Source organism: Pempheris klunzingeri, chromosome 17, assembly GCF_042242105.1.
Source record: "Pempheris klunzingeri isolate RE-2024b chromosome 17, fPemKlu1.hap1, whole genome shotgun sequence".
In the NCBI taxonomy this organism is placed as follows: domain Eukaryota; kingdom Metazoa; phylum Chordata; class Actinopteri; order Acropomatiformes; family Pempheridae; genus Pempheris; species Pempheris klunzingeri.
The window spans coordinates 17,915,349-17,931,397 of record NC_092028.1 but is presented as its reverse complement, the minus strand read 5'-3'; the positions used below and the strand labels follow the sequence as shown (position 1 = coordinate 17,931,397).

Here is a 16,049-nt window from a genome sequence, read left to right as displayed (position 1 = left end):
TTAAGCAGTTAATAAAGCAAAGATAATAAGATCCTTTAAGCTGCACGTTCCCCACTTTGTTTTAAAACATTTTAAATAAAAGACTTATTGATACGCTTTTAATTCTGTGTATTCACTCTCAGTATCTAACGGTTACACCAGCTTATTTTTCTCCAGGTCGTATAAAACCTCACCATGTTTAATGTGCAAATGTATCCTTGTGTCAGTGAGCTGATTTTAATACAAGCCTGTTAACTATCACTTGGTAAAATTTAATGAGTGTTTTCCTTGTTTAAATCTTGCTTTGGCATATTTAATTCCTCTAAATCTCCCACAGCTGTATGATCAGAATGATTGAACAAGTTACGCTTTCCTGACATTTATATTTGCAGGAAAAGCAGCAAGTGATTTTAATTCTTTCTAACATAGATTTAGTGCAGTTTATTAAATTTGTCAGGAGCCAAGTACAAAAACATTAATCTCACACAAGGAGAAGAGAGGGCATCGTACCAGATTTAGTCCTGGTGTAACGAGACATTACACTGTTATTTGTTTTGCATTCAGTAATTTCAACAACGAGCTGCAATATGATTAATTTATTAATGAAAACTCAGATCAGATATGTACATTAATACATTTACAGCTTAACATTTTGAGACGGGTCATAAAATCAATAAACAAACTGGTGAAATGGCAAATGAAAAGTAGCACATCTTAAATCTAGTGCAACACGAGAGTTAAACTTGAAGTCAGATTAATGTACAGTTTTTTTTTGTTTTTTTTTAATGTCATGCCTTCAAGCAGTAGGTTTCATCATCCAGCTCAGCTGTCGGCTTTACAGCTCAGTCTCCTGCACAGTCCGAAGAGTCCAGAGAGAGGAAGACGTCCGCCGTGCACTTAAACGAACCCTTGATTTCCTGCAAGAGTTCACAGCTCTGCAGGTTTGGTGTAATGTCTTTGATACAAACGGGCTGTTTGGACAGAAGAGACAAATGATTACATTAGAGGGTGCTCAAAAAGAACTGTACACTTGCATCAGACTAACAGTGTGAGGATTTATATGCCTACCAATATTCACTAATACTAGACACTAATCACCAGTGAGTTTACATGGACTTGAATTAAAAAAGAAAGTGAATTTACTGAAATACTCCACATATCAGTGTGTCCATTTTATGATGCTGTATTCTCCTCCACTGCATTTCAGATGGAAATAATTCTCTTTACTACAGTTGTGACAGTCAGTTTATAAAATAGACGCCCTATTACTGAACTGCAAGTAAAGTATAAAGTAGTTACAATGGGCTCCACCTCTATCAGCCCCGTGAATATAAAACATAATTGAATTTGACGGGGCATTTTATGCGTAATGAGCACTTACTATATTATTTTATGACAATTTTGCCAGTTTTAACGTGTAATTAAGTGGATTTACTTGGTCGCTGCTTCAGTGACAGATCTGAATACCTCTTCTGCCCTACGGCGTAAAAATAAGAATCCCAAGACCTGTAGTGTGTAGTTTGTGTGGTGCTGACTGGACAGCTCCATCCTGACTGAGGTGACCAAAGGAAGAGGACCTCAGGCTTTTTAAAAGATTGAATGTATCCATCTATCAGATATATACAGCACATAGGTCCTAGAAAACAATACGGATGGTTTTTATTGTTAAAATGTAGCCAGACGTTAAGAGTGTCACAAACTTTTGCCGAAACTCGAGTAGAGGGCGCAAAAAGTAGGTTTAAAAGCTGACATGTTAAAGTAATGTCACTTGTTTCTTGCCTGTGTTATTTTCAAGAAAGCCCATATTTCATGCAATTTGAAGGGAACTCGGCACATTCTGGTTAATATAACCCTTTAAATGAATAATACACTTTTGCGCTCATGCGTAATGGAGATCCCTTCCAACCCAAAAATGCCGTGATAAAACGGACGAGCACTGACCATGGTCTTCAGGACGTAATTTTGCTGAGTTAACTCGGAAAGGACGCTGTTGGCTGCTGCCTCTCCGCTGTCTGACGGGTCCGGCTCGGCTCTCCTGGCGTACGGTGACCTCCGGATACCGGACAGCAAGCCGGACGCCCTTCCCACCGAGTAGTAGCTCGGGCCGGCCACCTGCTTGTACCACGCCTCCGTCGGACTGCAAGCGACCAGCAGGGAGATCATCACGACGGGGAACACGAGTTTGGGGAGCATCTCCATGTCGAGCAATGAGGCTTGGTCCTGCGCACCTGTAACTGGCATCGCTCGCTACTTGTGAGAGGCTTCTTATAGGGACCCCGTGATCATCCTCACAATTTCGTCGACGAAAATTGCCCTAAAGTGGGCGATTCTGACTCACTCACTCGCACCCCGGAGAGAAACCCACCTCTCCTGGCGAGCTTTGTTTGAAACATCTCATCTCAACGTCCTTGATAGAAATGTTAAACTTAAAGGCATCGATTTCTGTCATAAAATCTTATTTGTCTAAAAGAAATTGTATTCCAGTGAAAGTTCTAAAAAAAAAAAAACAGAGCCATTTTCCAGATTTACAGAATAAATACCACAGTAATCCCAAAATGTGTACAGAGGTACAGCAAAATAAATCAAGTGCTGTTGAGGTGGAAGTGACACCATATGTTTATTTTATTCAGTCTTTTAAATAGTTTTACTTTTAAAATGAAACTTTTTATTCATAGTTTTTTAATGAGTCTTACTGTTTTGACTACAAATAGTGACTTCATCAACTATCAGCTTTACAAAATGGCAAGTTAATCAGTATCATTCACTTATATTATATATATATATATATATATATCATATAAGTGAATTCAGATGGAAATAATTCTCTTTACTACAGTTGTGACAGTCAGTTTATAAAATAGACGCCCTATTACTGAACTGCAAGTAAAGTATAAAGTAGTTACAATGGGCTCCACCTCTATCAGCCCCGTGAATATATATATATATATATATATATATATATATATATATATATATATATATAGTGTTTTGAAAACCTATGAAAAGCCAGAGAGCCAGCTTTGATATAACCACAACCAAGCACCATCAGACATTCAGGCATAAGCCCATGATGCAGGCTTCCTCCTTACAGGGGCTGCTTTCATACATCTTACTGGAGCGGCACAGAGTGTGTGGTGTATGTGACCTGATTTCACAGGCGGAGAACTTTGTTAGGGCGACTCACGACCTTATTTACCTTTTTCAGTTACAGGAAGCTTTTACAGTGTGCTCTTTAAGAAGGGGATAAGGAAATGACGCTTCAAGTCTGAAAACAATCAACATCATTTGACCCGATTCTGTTCAAGAAGTAGGAACATGCACACTGAACACAGAAACATGACATGGACACTGATGCCACGGTGTCCACTGACTTCTTTAATGTTTCAGTGAATAAGCATCCTGGTTATTGAAGTTACAACAGTGATGTTGCTAACTAGTAACATTTCCATGTCACGTAACGTAAAAGTCTCAATGACAAAAGACCATCACTTTTACAGATAGATCTACAAATCTCATGCTTGAAAAAGGTTTATCTTGTGTGCTGCTGTCAAAGATAAGGAAAGAGGGCTGCCCTTTCATAAGTGCAGGCCCATCAGGGTAGAGTGGGAGCCTCCTGACCGGCTGAGCACATGCAGTCCATTCCACTTACACACTTCTATCCAAAGACGAACGGTTAAGCCTTTAGATATGAAGCCTGAGTGAAGAAGTTGATTTCTGCCTTGAACTGAGCAGCTTGGAAGTACATGTAGCAAGAAATATGTATACAAATATGAGCAAGCACACTAAAATGAGGCAATGAGCGCCGCTCGTCGTCATCAGATGAACTCAAGCCCTTGTTGTGGCCTACTGATATCCTTTAAGTCCTGCCAACCAAAGACTACATGTATCGAGGGCATCTCGATACGTCTAAAAGCAACGATCATGTCGTGGTTCTGTGTCTGAAACTGAATGAGGACGGATGCACCAAAGACAGACTGTGAGGAGGACATATACGTGGCTCTATTTTTGCTGGTGGTTTAGCTTACTCTTTTTGTTTTTTTTTCATCATGTAGGGTACACTCTAGTCCACGCCACAGTTAGGGCTGCATGGAAGTTGTTTGCAGCTGAGTTCAGCAGGTGAAAAGCAAGTCAGGCCCACGTCTCCGCTAAAAGAGATGTCAGATATGAGAACGCAGAGGATATTTTTGTTGTGAGGGTTGAAACGGCCTACAGAAGCTCATAACAGAAATGCAAAGGCAGAATCTGACATCTGAAGGATATCGTTTGACAATAGATACGTTAAACTTGTGTTACTTCTTTATGATTGTGTGCAGATTGTAGACTACAACAACTGGCTCATCTGTGACAGCAACCATTCACATGAGGGCAATCGGTGTCACGTAGGAACAACAGAACTCGTCTGTGCAACAGTCAAATAAGAGATAGTCAAACATGTGAGATGTTTTTTACAGTTGTTTTCTTTTTTTTAATGTACTGATTTATCCTGTAGGGGAAAGCAAAGAAAGATTTATTGGATAATAATTTGCATAAGACAGCTTTGACAACAACAGGCATGTTTTGAGGGTGTTTAGTTGATATTTTTTACTACACTTGCATTGCACCACAGATAAAAAATCATAATCCATCTCCCTTTAAAGACCTTTAAACAGACTTTTGTTGTGTAAAATCGGTGGAGTTCCCCTTTAATTGCAGATGTTTGTACTGTTATAGTGTTTAAAAGTACAAAAATAGATCATGTTGTATTTTAATTTAACAATCTTACATTTAAGTGCCAAGTTATTGAAAGTAAAATTAATGAAACATAAACCGGATAAACTATGTTCAAACAACATTCATCACTCCATGTAAGACTTTTTTTAGTATTGTCCAATTGTGTCAAAAGAATAACCACAATGTCACAGCACGCCTGACTCTGCTGGGCCCATAAAGCATAAGCAACACCTTTAACGTGTGACATGTTTCCTCTAAGGGGGGGCCTGGTTTCACGTTCACATTAAGTCTGTGTAATGAGTCTGTGTGACCTGATTTCAGCGGCTGAAAACTTTTCTCCAAACCTTCACATTACAGGAAGCTTTGCTTAGCAGAGGAAGGAGAGACAAGACGCACAAACTCTGTAGATCATACAGGAGCTTTATGACTGCAGCATGTGTGTCGAGCACAGAAACAGGACATGGACACTGATGCTACTGTTTCTGTCTGGTAAGTACAACATTTAAATCTCATTTAACGAAGCACTGGCAGGATGAACTGACCTGTGCATCAATACGTGTGTTTCAGGCGCTCTTTGCAGCCGGTGGAAAGTGGAATATCAACAGCAACGTATCTGTGCGGTGAAAGGCACGTCTGCTGTCATTCGATGTTCATTTAACTATCCCCACCAACGGATAGTACAACGTGTCATGTGGGGTCATAAAAGTTATGATCCTTATAAAGGTCCTTTCATATATGACAGCAACTTGATTAATACCTCCTCAAGATTCCAGTACATTGGTGACAAACAACACAATTGTTCTTTCAAAATACACCAAGTGGAGCATAATGACACAGGAGAATATACCTTCAGATTTATGACTGCCTTAAAACATGGCAGAATGACTGGTAAAGTTAACCCACCAAGATTAAAGGTTGTTGGTAAGTTTTCTTTCTCTATCAGTAACTAAATAATGTTGTGAATCTTCTCTGCACTTCAGTCTGTACAGAGTGAAACTGAAGCATCACTTTGCTCTTCTAGACTTGAACATTTCTGTGACCACACACAATGGAAGCGGAATAACGAAGGAAGGCGACTTTGTGAATGTGACCTGCGCAAACGACTGTGATGGCGGCAAATTTTCTTCTGTTTTCACCTGGTTTAAGAACGGAGAACTCATAAATGAAGGACCTGTGCTTTATTTAAGCAACGTGTCCTCAAAGAACTCTGGAAACTACACTTGCTCTCTAAAGAGACACACAGGGGCAACCTCGGGAGTCCTAAATGTTGATGTTGAATGTGAGTACTGGGCACACGATGAGCACTTTACAGACTGAGAAATACATGAAAAGTATGATTTTGAAAATTAAATCCACAGCATGGTGTCTGTGGGTGCTTTAAACATTTGTAAATCTTCTCGGATTGCATAATACAGACATTTAAATGTCACAGAAATCACTTTGCTTTCTCTGGCAGCTCTTCACAGCTCTGGTTTTCTTTCAGATGGCCCTAAGAACACATCAGTGTCAGCCAGTCCATCCATGGAGGTGGACGCCGGCAGCAGCTTCACCTTGATCTGCAGCAGCCATGCAAACCCCCCAGTGATGAATTACACTTGGTTTAAAATAGCAAATGATAATATTGAAATTGTTGGACAGCAGTCAGTGTTCGTCTCTGGTGATGCTGGCCGGTATTTATGCAGCACCACCAACAAACATGGAAGTCAGAACTCTTCTGTTGTGACTTTAAAGGTTAAAGGTGAGTGGATTTACACGCCTGTATCACTAATACTTCAGTGCCTTTTTCTGATTATTAAATCATGATTGCTTGAACAGTGGTGTTATAGCTTTATAGAAATTTTGCACGAGGACTATAAAAGTTTAATTTAATAGATCGTGCTGTGTCACATATTTGGCTTAGTTTGGAGGATCCTCAATGAGCTGACACACTGCCTTTGTGACGCAGAATATCACACAGCGCTTGGTGTACTTATCATTCCTGCTGTGGCTGTGCTTCTGGTTGTGACCACTGTTACTGCTGTCAGAAGGTAAGCTCTATTCACACTGTATCACAATTATATCTCTATACAGGGATCATGTGATGACGTTCCAAAGTGTGTTTATGCGTTTCAGAGTCATCAGAAAAAGGGCAAGAGCACCAGAGACCGAGCGTGACGAGGACGTGCAGGTGGCACTAACTTTATATTGACTATTTGAACTTAACTTATTGTGTAATTGCAGACACGCTGAGCAGGTTATTAGAAACAAAGTTAAACTTTAATTCTCTGACACACAAGAGAAGACAGGTTGTTTTTCACGTGTGGGGGAAAGTGTCGACAGTTTAGAGTTTCATGTGAGTCTAATTTGTCATTTGTTATCATATTCAGAATGCAGAATATGCCAACTGGCCTTTTTTTGGCAATAACCAATCACAAGAAGGACTTCAATGTGAGGGAGCTACAACAGAAGTCATCTACGCAACGGTGGATTTTCACACTAAGAGAAAATCAAACACGTGAGAGATTTATTTTTTTTTTACAAGTGTTACCTACTTTTCAAAATATAACTTATGCTGCATCAGAAACACACGTACTCCATTGTAACCCATGCAGGGAGCAGCAGATGGACCCCGATGATGGTGACACAAGTATAATTTACAGCACAGTGTGCAGGTAAAGCTCAACAAGACTGTGCACATTTAATGAATAGTTATTTGTATAAGAGCTACCTACATTTTTTTTCCTTTTCCAGGAACCAGCCGCTGAAACCGTCATATATTGAGCCTTCCTGATTTCACAAGCATCACGTCATTTTGCAGTAACAGCTGTGCAGACAAATGTTCTGAGGGTATTTGGTTTCTGACTTTCTGTTAAGATGTACTGCACGTGCATTGCAGTGAAGATGAAGAAGAAGAAAAAGAAGAAAAAAACCAAACCATGGAGCACATTTTCCTCTTAACATCCACAAATTGACATGAAATTTAATTTTGCAACACGAGAAAAAGAAAGCACCCAACCAGCCTCCACTAAGTCTAATGGGAAATCTAGCTAAACATGCTGGCCGGGGACTGAATGTTTTGATTCGCGTCATTTCTGCAGCTGCAACGATGTTAGCTGCACATTAAGAATCCATAAAACGTTGTGCTTGATTCAATACAAGCAAGTGTGAGTCTGAGACCCTACTGACACATTTCAGATGATCCCGCCATATCAAAACGATCAATAATATCTCAGCATCTCATCGAGGAGAACATTATTGTATTTCTTTCTTCTTCCTGGCTTTTCTGGTGCTCAGTGTTTTAAAAAAATCATAGATGCTCTCGTTGCAGTTTTGGCACTGTGAAAGTTAATTATCTTTCTGCAGTCTTTAGTTCCTGAGGTTCTCAAGAGAGAACATTTCTGCTCCCAACTGTAAACCTATACTACTGACAAGTGCAACATTTTCAGTAGGCTGTAAAAGACGGAAATATATGAAGGAAATGAAACACAGACATTTGGATACAAACTGCTATATTGGACAAATGAAGGTGGAAAAGAGAAACAGAGTAAATGTGAAACAACTTAAGCTGTTTCTTTTTGTTGGAACAACACCCTGCCATTAAGTTGAACTCCTGAAGATTTATCTGCCTGGTTGTTCACCAGCGCTTTAGTGAAACAACACACCTGTGCATTCATATATGCAAACATTCCTCATTGCTAACTACGCAAGATCCCAACTACGCAGCTCTTATTTGCAACCCAGTGGGCAAAATGGCTTATAGGGGCTTCTTGACTTCTGTTTGAGAGAATAAACAACCCTGTAAAGCACTGCATGTCTCACTGTAATTATTTCAATAGTATCCACGGGTGCACGCAGGTTTTACAGTACATGCTTTGTAATGTTCTTTGCTATAGTTCCACAGGACTTTCTACTTTTGAGTCACTATTTTACTTCTTTATTTGAGCTGCACAGCAGACAGCGATGTTTCAGTACCTTTGAATCTGACAGCCTGAATGTATCACACTCCTGACCTGGGAGTGCTGGCCAAGTTACCATGGTAACCAGCCTGCACAAAATGAAACCAGGAGGCCAAAGTAGAGTCCGAAGTTATCTTGCCGCAACACCAATCTTGGGTGTTGCGGCAAGATATCTCAGGTGCCCTTTTCCCCTCCCAGATGAGCACCCTGTCCCCTTTGTGAAAACCTTTGGTGCAGACGTCTGGTTGAAATAAAACCCAAACTTTGTTCAAAATCCATGTTACTGTGCCCCCTGTTGATGATTTCAGAGCATAGCATCCTGAGACACGTTTGTGTTGAGCCTCCATTGTTGTCCCTCATGCAAACGGCTGAGTGGGTTTCATGTGAGAGCTGCACAGAGTAGAGAGGCACAGCTCATCGCACGATAAAAGGTCATCCTACCAGCATCACAGGACGCTCAGTATAACAATAAACATCTACATGTTCAGCTTGTTTTCCTTTTCTGAGAATTTACAGGCACAAGTTAGAGTGGGTGTCCTTTGAGTGCAGATTTCTCACAGGAAACACTCGCATATATGTTTGGCTTTACATGTCTTTCTCATTAATGATGGATTACAGAGAGAGATAATTATATGTTGACTGTTTTTCATCATTACTTTGTCCCAATGACTTAAGTACTCATAGTTTTTACTCCTTTCAGCCATCACTCATCGTGAATCCATGCGTTGCTTTAAAATTACAGTGAAATTAACGTTTATATGCTGACCTGAGGTTGATATATCTAGTCGCTTTTTTATTTGTGTAGTAATTATCATTCCATATCAACTTTTATATCTTGTACTTTTTAAAAATATATATATAACTTTGTTTTTTCTGTTACTGCTTATCTCTGTTGCTGCTCTAACATGTGTATAAAGTAATAAAGTAAAGTCTACATCTAACCAAGGTTGCATCTCTTTTTTTAGGTGTGTGTGTAGTGAGGGGGAGGTTATTGAGAGGACAGCCAGGCAGAGTAGGCCAACATTTAGCCTTTCATAGGTTTCCATGAGAGACGTGTACTCATTGTTATGTGGAGGTATACAGAGACATAGTGTTTTTGGGGTTGGATCTGCTGTATCATCTCATCTATTTGTTAGTTTCCAGGTCTAGAGGGATACACAGGCTAGTGAGAGTAAAAGATACAACATCTGCTCGGGCACCATCCTTGTTGTTCATGTCTGGGTGGCTGATGTTGCTCCAAACGTACATTTCTCTGTGAGTCTGAGTGCAGTGCAGAAAAATACTGCTGAGACTCATAAAGAAAGTAAAATCTATTAGTTGACGCCCATTTCTGTCTAAACGAAACTTTATAAGATATGCGGAAATGAAACAGCCAGCAAAAGCAGTGGATGAGTGGTGACTTCAGGACTCCTCCGGTGGAGAGGCAGCAGCACGCGGAGGGCGCAGGTAGCAAAAGGCGCATCGCTGTTTTGTGGAAAGCGGGAGGTGAAAACGTCAGACTTTACGTTATGACAAACTAGGAATAAAGTAATCCAGTTAGCCGGAGCGGCTATCAGACCTCGCTGTCACGGGACCTTTGGGAGTAAATTTGGCTCAAACCGGGTTTGAATGCGATATGATTTGGTTGTCACCTGTTCCTCGCACCTGCTTGTTTTACTGTTCTCTTTCCTTTTCTAGAAACTGAGTTAAACTGAGGCAGCTAATGTTAGCTAGCTAGCATACGCAGCTCCATGGACTGGCTGTTATTGAGTGAGTTAGCAGGCTAGGTGGCTAACTAACTCGCTCGCCAAGTTGTACCATTTGACACTTATTTGGTGTGACACGAGGCTGTTTTTGCCGTGGAGGCGCGTGTGATATTTTAATAGCAATGGTGGCTGCTGTGTGTTTCTTTAGTTAGCTTTAGCAGTTGTCGAATGAGGTTATTGGGCTGCAGTTGAAACAGGAAGTGACGTGATGATACTTTTACGAAGCAAACATGTGATTGGCTGATCGTTGCCGTCAAAGATATTTTCGTCGAGAAGATGAGTCACTCTGTTCTGGAAAAACGTGATCCTACTTTCTGGTCTGACTTTTTACCCTAATATAACTTACTACTTATTATTACAGGTGATTACAGGTGATTTTACAGTGTGGCCACCTAATGAATTATATAATCCTTCCGCATTTTTTGTTGCATTTTTCCACAATATAATTCAACAATATTACCACACTAATGATTTGTAGACATGGGAATATTATCGCACATTATTATGAGAATAATATAGTGTTTCTAATTGTGAGACAAAGTTTAGAGTCCTAATCTTCAAACAGAATGAATTGTGTCCATTTCCTGTTTTCTCTGGCCTCTGGGTTCAACGGTTCAATGACTCAAGATATTCACAAAAACATGTTTGGATTAAGTACAAAACACGTTTTACAACCTTCCTCCATTACAACCAAGACCTAAGAGTCAAAATCTTCATAGTTGAACTCTTTGAAATTTAAAATGAATGATTTGACTATTCAATTGCAAGGACAATTCACATTGTTTCTTTTAAAATATAATTTTAGTTTCAGCTTTTTAACAGTAAGACAACATAAAGTTCTGTCTTATGAAATAAACTGCTTAGCCAAGGTGAAAAATGCTTTTTATTTTTCCTACAAAATATATGGAGATTTTAAAAAAATGTTAAGCTGGTTTTAATGAGTGTTACATTTCTGGCACTTTAAGGTAGTGATCACATAGTAAGTGTTTATCGGTCAGTTTGTTGGGTAAGACTGCTCAAAGTCCAAGTGAAAGAAACTGCTTCCGGACAGTTGTTTTGCAGAGCTGGAGACTCCCTCCTGAGGCCTCACCCAGCAAAATTGAAAGTGAAAGGAATCTGCTCGAGGGTGGGACCTCAGGGAACATTCCTGTTAAATAAACCAGTTTCTCCCTTTGCAGACACTCAAGTCTGAAGATGAAGTGTCCAAATTGTCACCATAATGTTGTGGAGAAGAAGGCCAAGTTCTGCAGTGAGTGTGGCAGCAGTCTGTCTGTCCAACCTGCAAACACACAGGGTGAGTACATTCACTCAGAAACATGCTTTAATGCTACATATTGATTGACAGGATTTGATAAATGAGGGCTGCACAATGTATGAAAAAGTGACTACGATGTTAAGATTGTTAATATAGCATCCAGAATATAATATGAAGGACATATGTAGTATCATAGAGTGCATCATAGAGGACTGGGTGTATTATTTGGATGGAAAAACACTATCACCCACCACAGTTTTTGGATCAAACATAAAATTATCAAGATTTGATACGATGTCACTTTCTCTTTAAATGATAATTGCAATAACTTTTATTTGAAGTAAACAAGAATAATGAAAAGTGGGTTCAGCTGTTTAAAACGTTGATTCTGTTTATTAACATGACATTAGCCTGCATTACGTTACTTCAGTGTATTACACAGAATTAAAAAAGCTGTAATACAAAGTGCTTGACATAAGAGCAATGAAATAAGTGGTTGTCAAATTAGTGTTATTCTCCTACCTGAAGATGGCAGCATTTCTGCATCATCTGTCCACAAGAGGAAGGCCTAGGTGTTTTGTTTGCAGCTAATAATTCAAAGGAGAAGGCCCATAAGGGTCCTCAGAGTCAACACACGAATGCCTCTTTTATATGTTGTATTGATTGTATTCATTAATTTGAACATTTCTGTGTAAATCTTTTCTTTGCTACGTTTTAATGCGTCCTTCAAATCTTCCACCAGCTACGTGATGTGATTTGGATTTGGCTGGAATGCAAATTAGTCTTCAGCAAACCGCTACTGCTTATAACTCCCAGAGTATACAGTGCTGCGTAGATATCATTCATTCAGTCACAGTGGTTTTCACATGCCTTTGGATGCAGACTGATCTGTATATCATACATCGTTAATGCTGCAGATGTAAGAGATGAGCCCAAATCTTTGGTAGCAGATTCGGCTGAGATATCAGCGTCACAGAAAAACGACCCGCCTGTAGACGACAAAGAATCCAACAGATTCCCCAAACGGCCGCATGAAGAGGCCATCAGCAACCCTAAGAAGAAGGTGAGTGTGACAGTAGACAGTAGATTCAACTGGACTATGACCTATGCAATGGTAATTTGTCAACTCTAAAGCATAAACCTTTTTGTAAAACTGATCCTCTACGTTCTGGTCTTCCTAGAAAAAAAAGAAGAAGAAGAACAAGAAAAAGAAAGATGACAGCTTGTCATCAGACCAAGATCAAAGCCAGTCTGACCTGTCCTTTGTGTCTCTGGGAGACAACCAGGGGAAGAAGCCGCAGGGTAGAGGAGTGTCCTCTGACAGTGAAAGTTCAGATAATGCAATGGATGAAACACCAGAATCACACCAGGATGGCTTCTCCTCCCAAGAGAGCCAGCCTAGTGCCTTAGCAGCTACCACATCTGTAGCAGCATCTGGAGACACACAAGTCACTGAGAGCGAAAAGACTGCTGCCACAGCAGAGGCCAGCACTGCGACGCAGTCTCAGGAAGCTCCAGGTGACGCTGAAGAGGGAGAGAGCGACACTCTGACATCAACTAAGGATCAACCGGTCAGCATGGCACAAGCTGGCACTCTGACTCAAAGTCCCATCTCAGAGGACAGCAAGAGAGCCACTTCTCTGTCCGGTTCAGAGAAAACGACAAAGGCTGCTAACGCTAATGATCAGAAGACTGATAAGAAGAGCTCAAAGAACAAGAAAGACTCGGTCTCCACTAAACAACCTCCACTGGACCAGAATGCCAATGTGGAGCCGAATGCGAATCAGACAGGACAAACCAAACAAAAGGGAAGGAGTCATCTGGACCAGAATGCCAACGTGGAGCCCAACACAAAACCAACAGGTCAAACCAAACAAAAGGAAAAGAGCCAACAGGACCAGACATCGAAACAGACTGTGGCAGCTGAACCAAAGATGCAGATGGTTTTTGGCTCTCAAACATCATCAAAGGTAATGGTGGCTAAAATTAAGTAGTAATGTTGTGTATTGTGTAGTGCAGTAGTAGTCTGGACGTACAGAACCCTGGTATTTATCCTGTTAGTGGAGATAGTACATGAGATAATTTAAAAAAAAAAGATTTCCAGTGTATATTTAACATACGTGTTTATGCTACATGTGCAGGGTGACAGCACAGGCTCCAGTGTGGACCCAGAGGTGGCAGTAGAGCACATGGTGGTTCAGCAGTCTGGGAGCGGGCATGACTCGGCTGCAGCACAAACCTCTGACGATGAAAAGGGAAGTGAAGATGGCTCTAAGGATAACACGGAGTCCAGCACCCCTGCTGGTCCACCACCCAAAAGGTGATGAAGTTCCCTCAGATGGTTGTACACATTTGCTTCAGATCTATGTTGCCAGTTTATATCATTTATGTCATATTTCTGTATTTATTTGTTGTTGTTGTTGTTGTTTTTTTGCTTTTTAGGCTAACGAGGAACAACACCATTGCTGCATGTGACAGACTCACAATCTACTTCCATGCAGTCCTCTCAAAGGATTTCAAATTTGATCGAGAAGATCGTATCTTCATCAGGGCTGGGTCCCGCATTGGGACATGGGAAGAAAATGCAGTTGAGCTGACTGCAACTAAGTACGCATTCTTGAATGAATGAATGATAATTAACTTTCTTCACTGGCACATCAAACAATGACATAAAATATAAATACATATGACATTAAATATAAAACTCTAAAATCCATTTTCACTACATCTAGTGCATTTAGCTGCATCCCTTGTAGCTTTTGATGTGTCTGCCAAACTGAGCGGCTCTTTTTTTTCCTGTCGCACTGACTTGTTACTTTTCCTTTTCACACAGGGATCTTGGAGAACACGGTTTTCTGGTCGAGGGCAGTCTGATCACGAACAAAACTAAAGCTGTGTCTGTGTCAATACCGTACAAATATGTTGTCTACAAGAATAAAAAGAATCATGTTCAGTATGAGTACATATACAAACTGGATTCTGCACAGCAAACTACCAACAGATGTTTGTTTGTGAAGCCTCACCTTGTCAACGATGACGGTAATGTAATGTTCGCTTGGTCCAACTGTAATGATATTTGCCTGCTTACTAATGGCATCTGATGATCATGATGTATTTACATTGCACAAAATGACATTTCTGTTGTATCTTTTTTGTAAAGGGGACTGGCATCAATATGACGACATCATCTGTGTTGAGCCATCAAAGGGCATGATCAAACGCTTCAAGGAAGCCATTTGGCCGGAACAAAGGAAGAATCTGATCCAAGGCAGAGAGATCGCAGGGAATGTAATGCTGGAGACCATATTTGATCTTCTCAGGAGCTGGACTGATGCCAATTTGAGAAGTTTTCTGATCCAGCTGAATCAGTTCTTTCAGGTTTATGGGGAACCTTTTGTGTATGAAGAAAAAGAAAAGAAATGGCATTCCTTACAATACGGAAAGGAGGATGTAAGTTTGAAAGGTTATTATCAGAACAGCCTTATACATTGTCTACAAACACCCAGGTAAGATGACCTCAAATTATCTTGGTTCCCCAGGTGAGGACGATGCTAAAGGAATTCATGCTCACAAAAATGATTCCTCAGTTGCTGAGTGATGCAGACGGAAAGATGCTCTTCGTTCAGGATCCCCTGAGGGCGGCTGTGATTTTCCTCTGTGTGTATAAACAGCATGGAATCAGACTGAAAGACGCTGAACTTCATCGGCTCTGCACTGCACTGTGCCTGCCCAAACTAAACAAAGATGAGTTCCTTCGATATTGGGCAGATTTTTCACAAGCTGTATCTGTTCTCAAAAAGTAGGTACTTCATCTTTTCAACAATATTTGCTCTAGTTATCATTTTTTAGTTCAGATGCTCATAACATGATCTTTGTTGTAGTCTGCCAGAAAAGTTGGTGTCTCTGATAAATGGTGTGAAAACAGTGGGGATGACCCGTTGGATTCTAGTACTACCCCTCCTCCACCTCCTCAAAGGCACAGCAAAGCCGTTTGAAGCCGCACCAGCTTCTGGAAACTTGAAATACGGTCCATCCTGGGCAGGTTTGCAAGGCCTTGAAACTGGTTCCCCACGATACATCAACAGTCAAGACCGAAAGTAAGCCAAAAGTACAGCTTAACCAAAAATCTTGGATTTCATTTATTTGAAAGTAGCTAGATATTGCCGTACTTATGCTTACCTACTCCTCTGTTGTCAGGGCACTGGTCAATGCGGTGAAAGCCCACAGTCACTTGATGGAAGTGGATGGGCTTTTAGTGAGGTCCTGCTTGTTCTTGATGCCGTTTGATGAACTGACGGAGTGCACCGTCAACTTCCACATTGAGCTTTTAGACATGCTTCACGTTTTCACCAACAAGGCTCCTCAGGATATTGACTACAGTAACTTCCAGGTGAAATGGGAACTACTAGTTGAAAATATATATTT

The 16,049-nt window shown here is 40.5% G+C and overlaps 2 protein-coding genes across 2 annotated transcripts in view; one reads left to right on the top strand and one right to left on the bottom strand.

Moving 5' to 3' along the window:
• Window positions 1–821: 821 nt before the first annotated feature.
• Window positions 822–2,178, bottom strand: LOC139217302 (neuropeptide B-like). The gene is made up of 2 exons (XM_070848627.1): window positions 1,921–2,178; window positions 822–950 (listed from the first exon to the last, which is right to left on the bottom strand). Exons 1-2 carry the CDS (start codon window positions 2,176–2,178, stop codon window positions 822–824), a joined length of 387 nt encoding a protein of 128 aa, XP_070704728.1.
• Window positions 2,179–9,988: 7,810 nt separating this feature from the next.
• The window catches only part of rnf213a (ring finger protein 213a), a 30,120-nt gene continuing 24,059 nt past the window's right edge, over window positions 9,989–16,049 (top strand). The window contains exons 1-11 of the mRNA XM_070848069.1: window positions 9,989–10,070; window positions 11,548–11,663; window positions 12,542–12,687; window positions 12,806–13,594; window positions 13,766–13,944; window positions 14,067–14,231; window positions 14,458–14,663; window positions 14,785–15,074; window positions 15,164–15,423; window positions 15,506–15,721; window positions 15,822–16,014. Of these exons, the coding sequence (XP_070704170.1) occupies window positions 11,564–11,663; window positions 12,542–12,687; window positions 12,806–13,594; window positions 13,766–13,944; window positions 14,067–14,231; window positions 14,458–14,663; window positions 14,785–15,074; window positions 15,164–15,423; window positions 15,506–15,721; window positions 15,822–16,014 (2,544 nt within the window). The 5' untranslated portion in view covers window positions 9,989–10,070; window positions 11,548–11,563. The remainder of the gene's footprint in view (window positions 10,071–11,547; window positions 11,664–12,541; window positions 12,688–12,805; window positions 13,595–13,765; window positions 13,945–14,066; window positions 14,232–14,457; window positions 14,664–14,784; window positions 15,075–15,163; window positions 15,424–15,505; window positions 15,722–15,821; window positions 16,015–16,049) is intronic.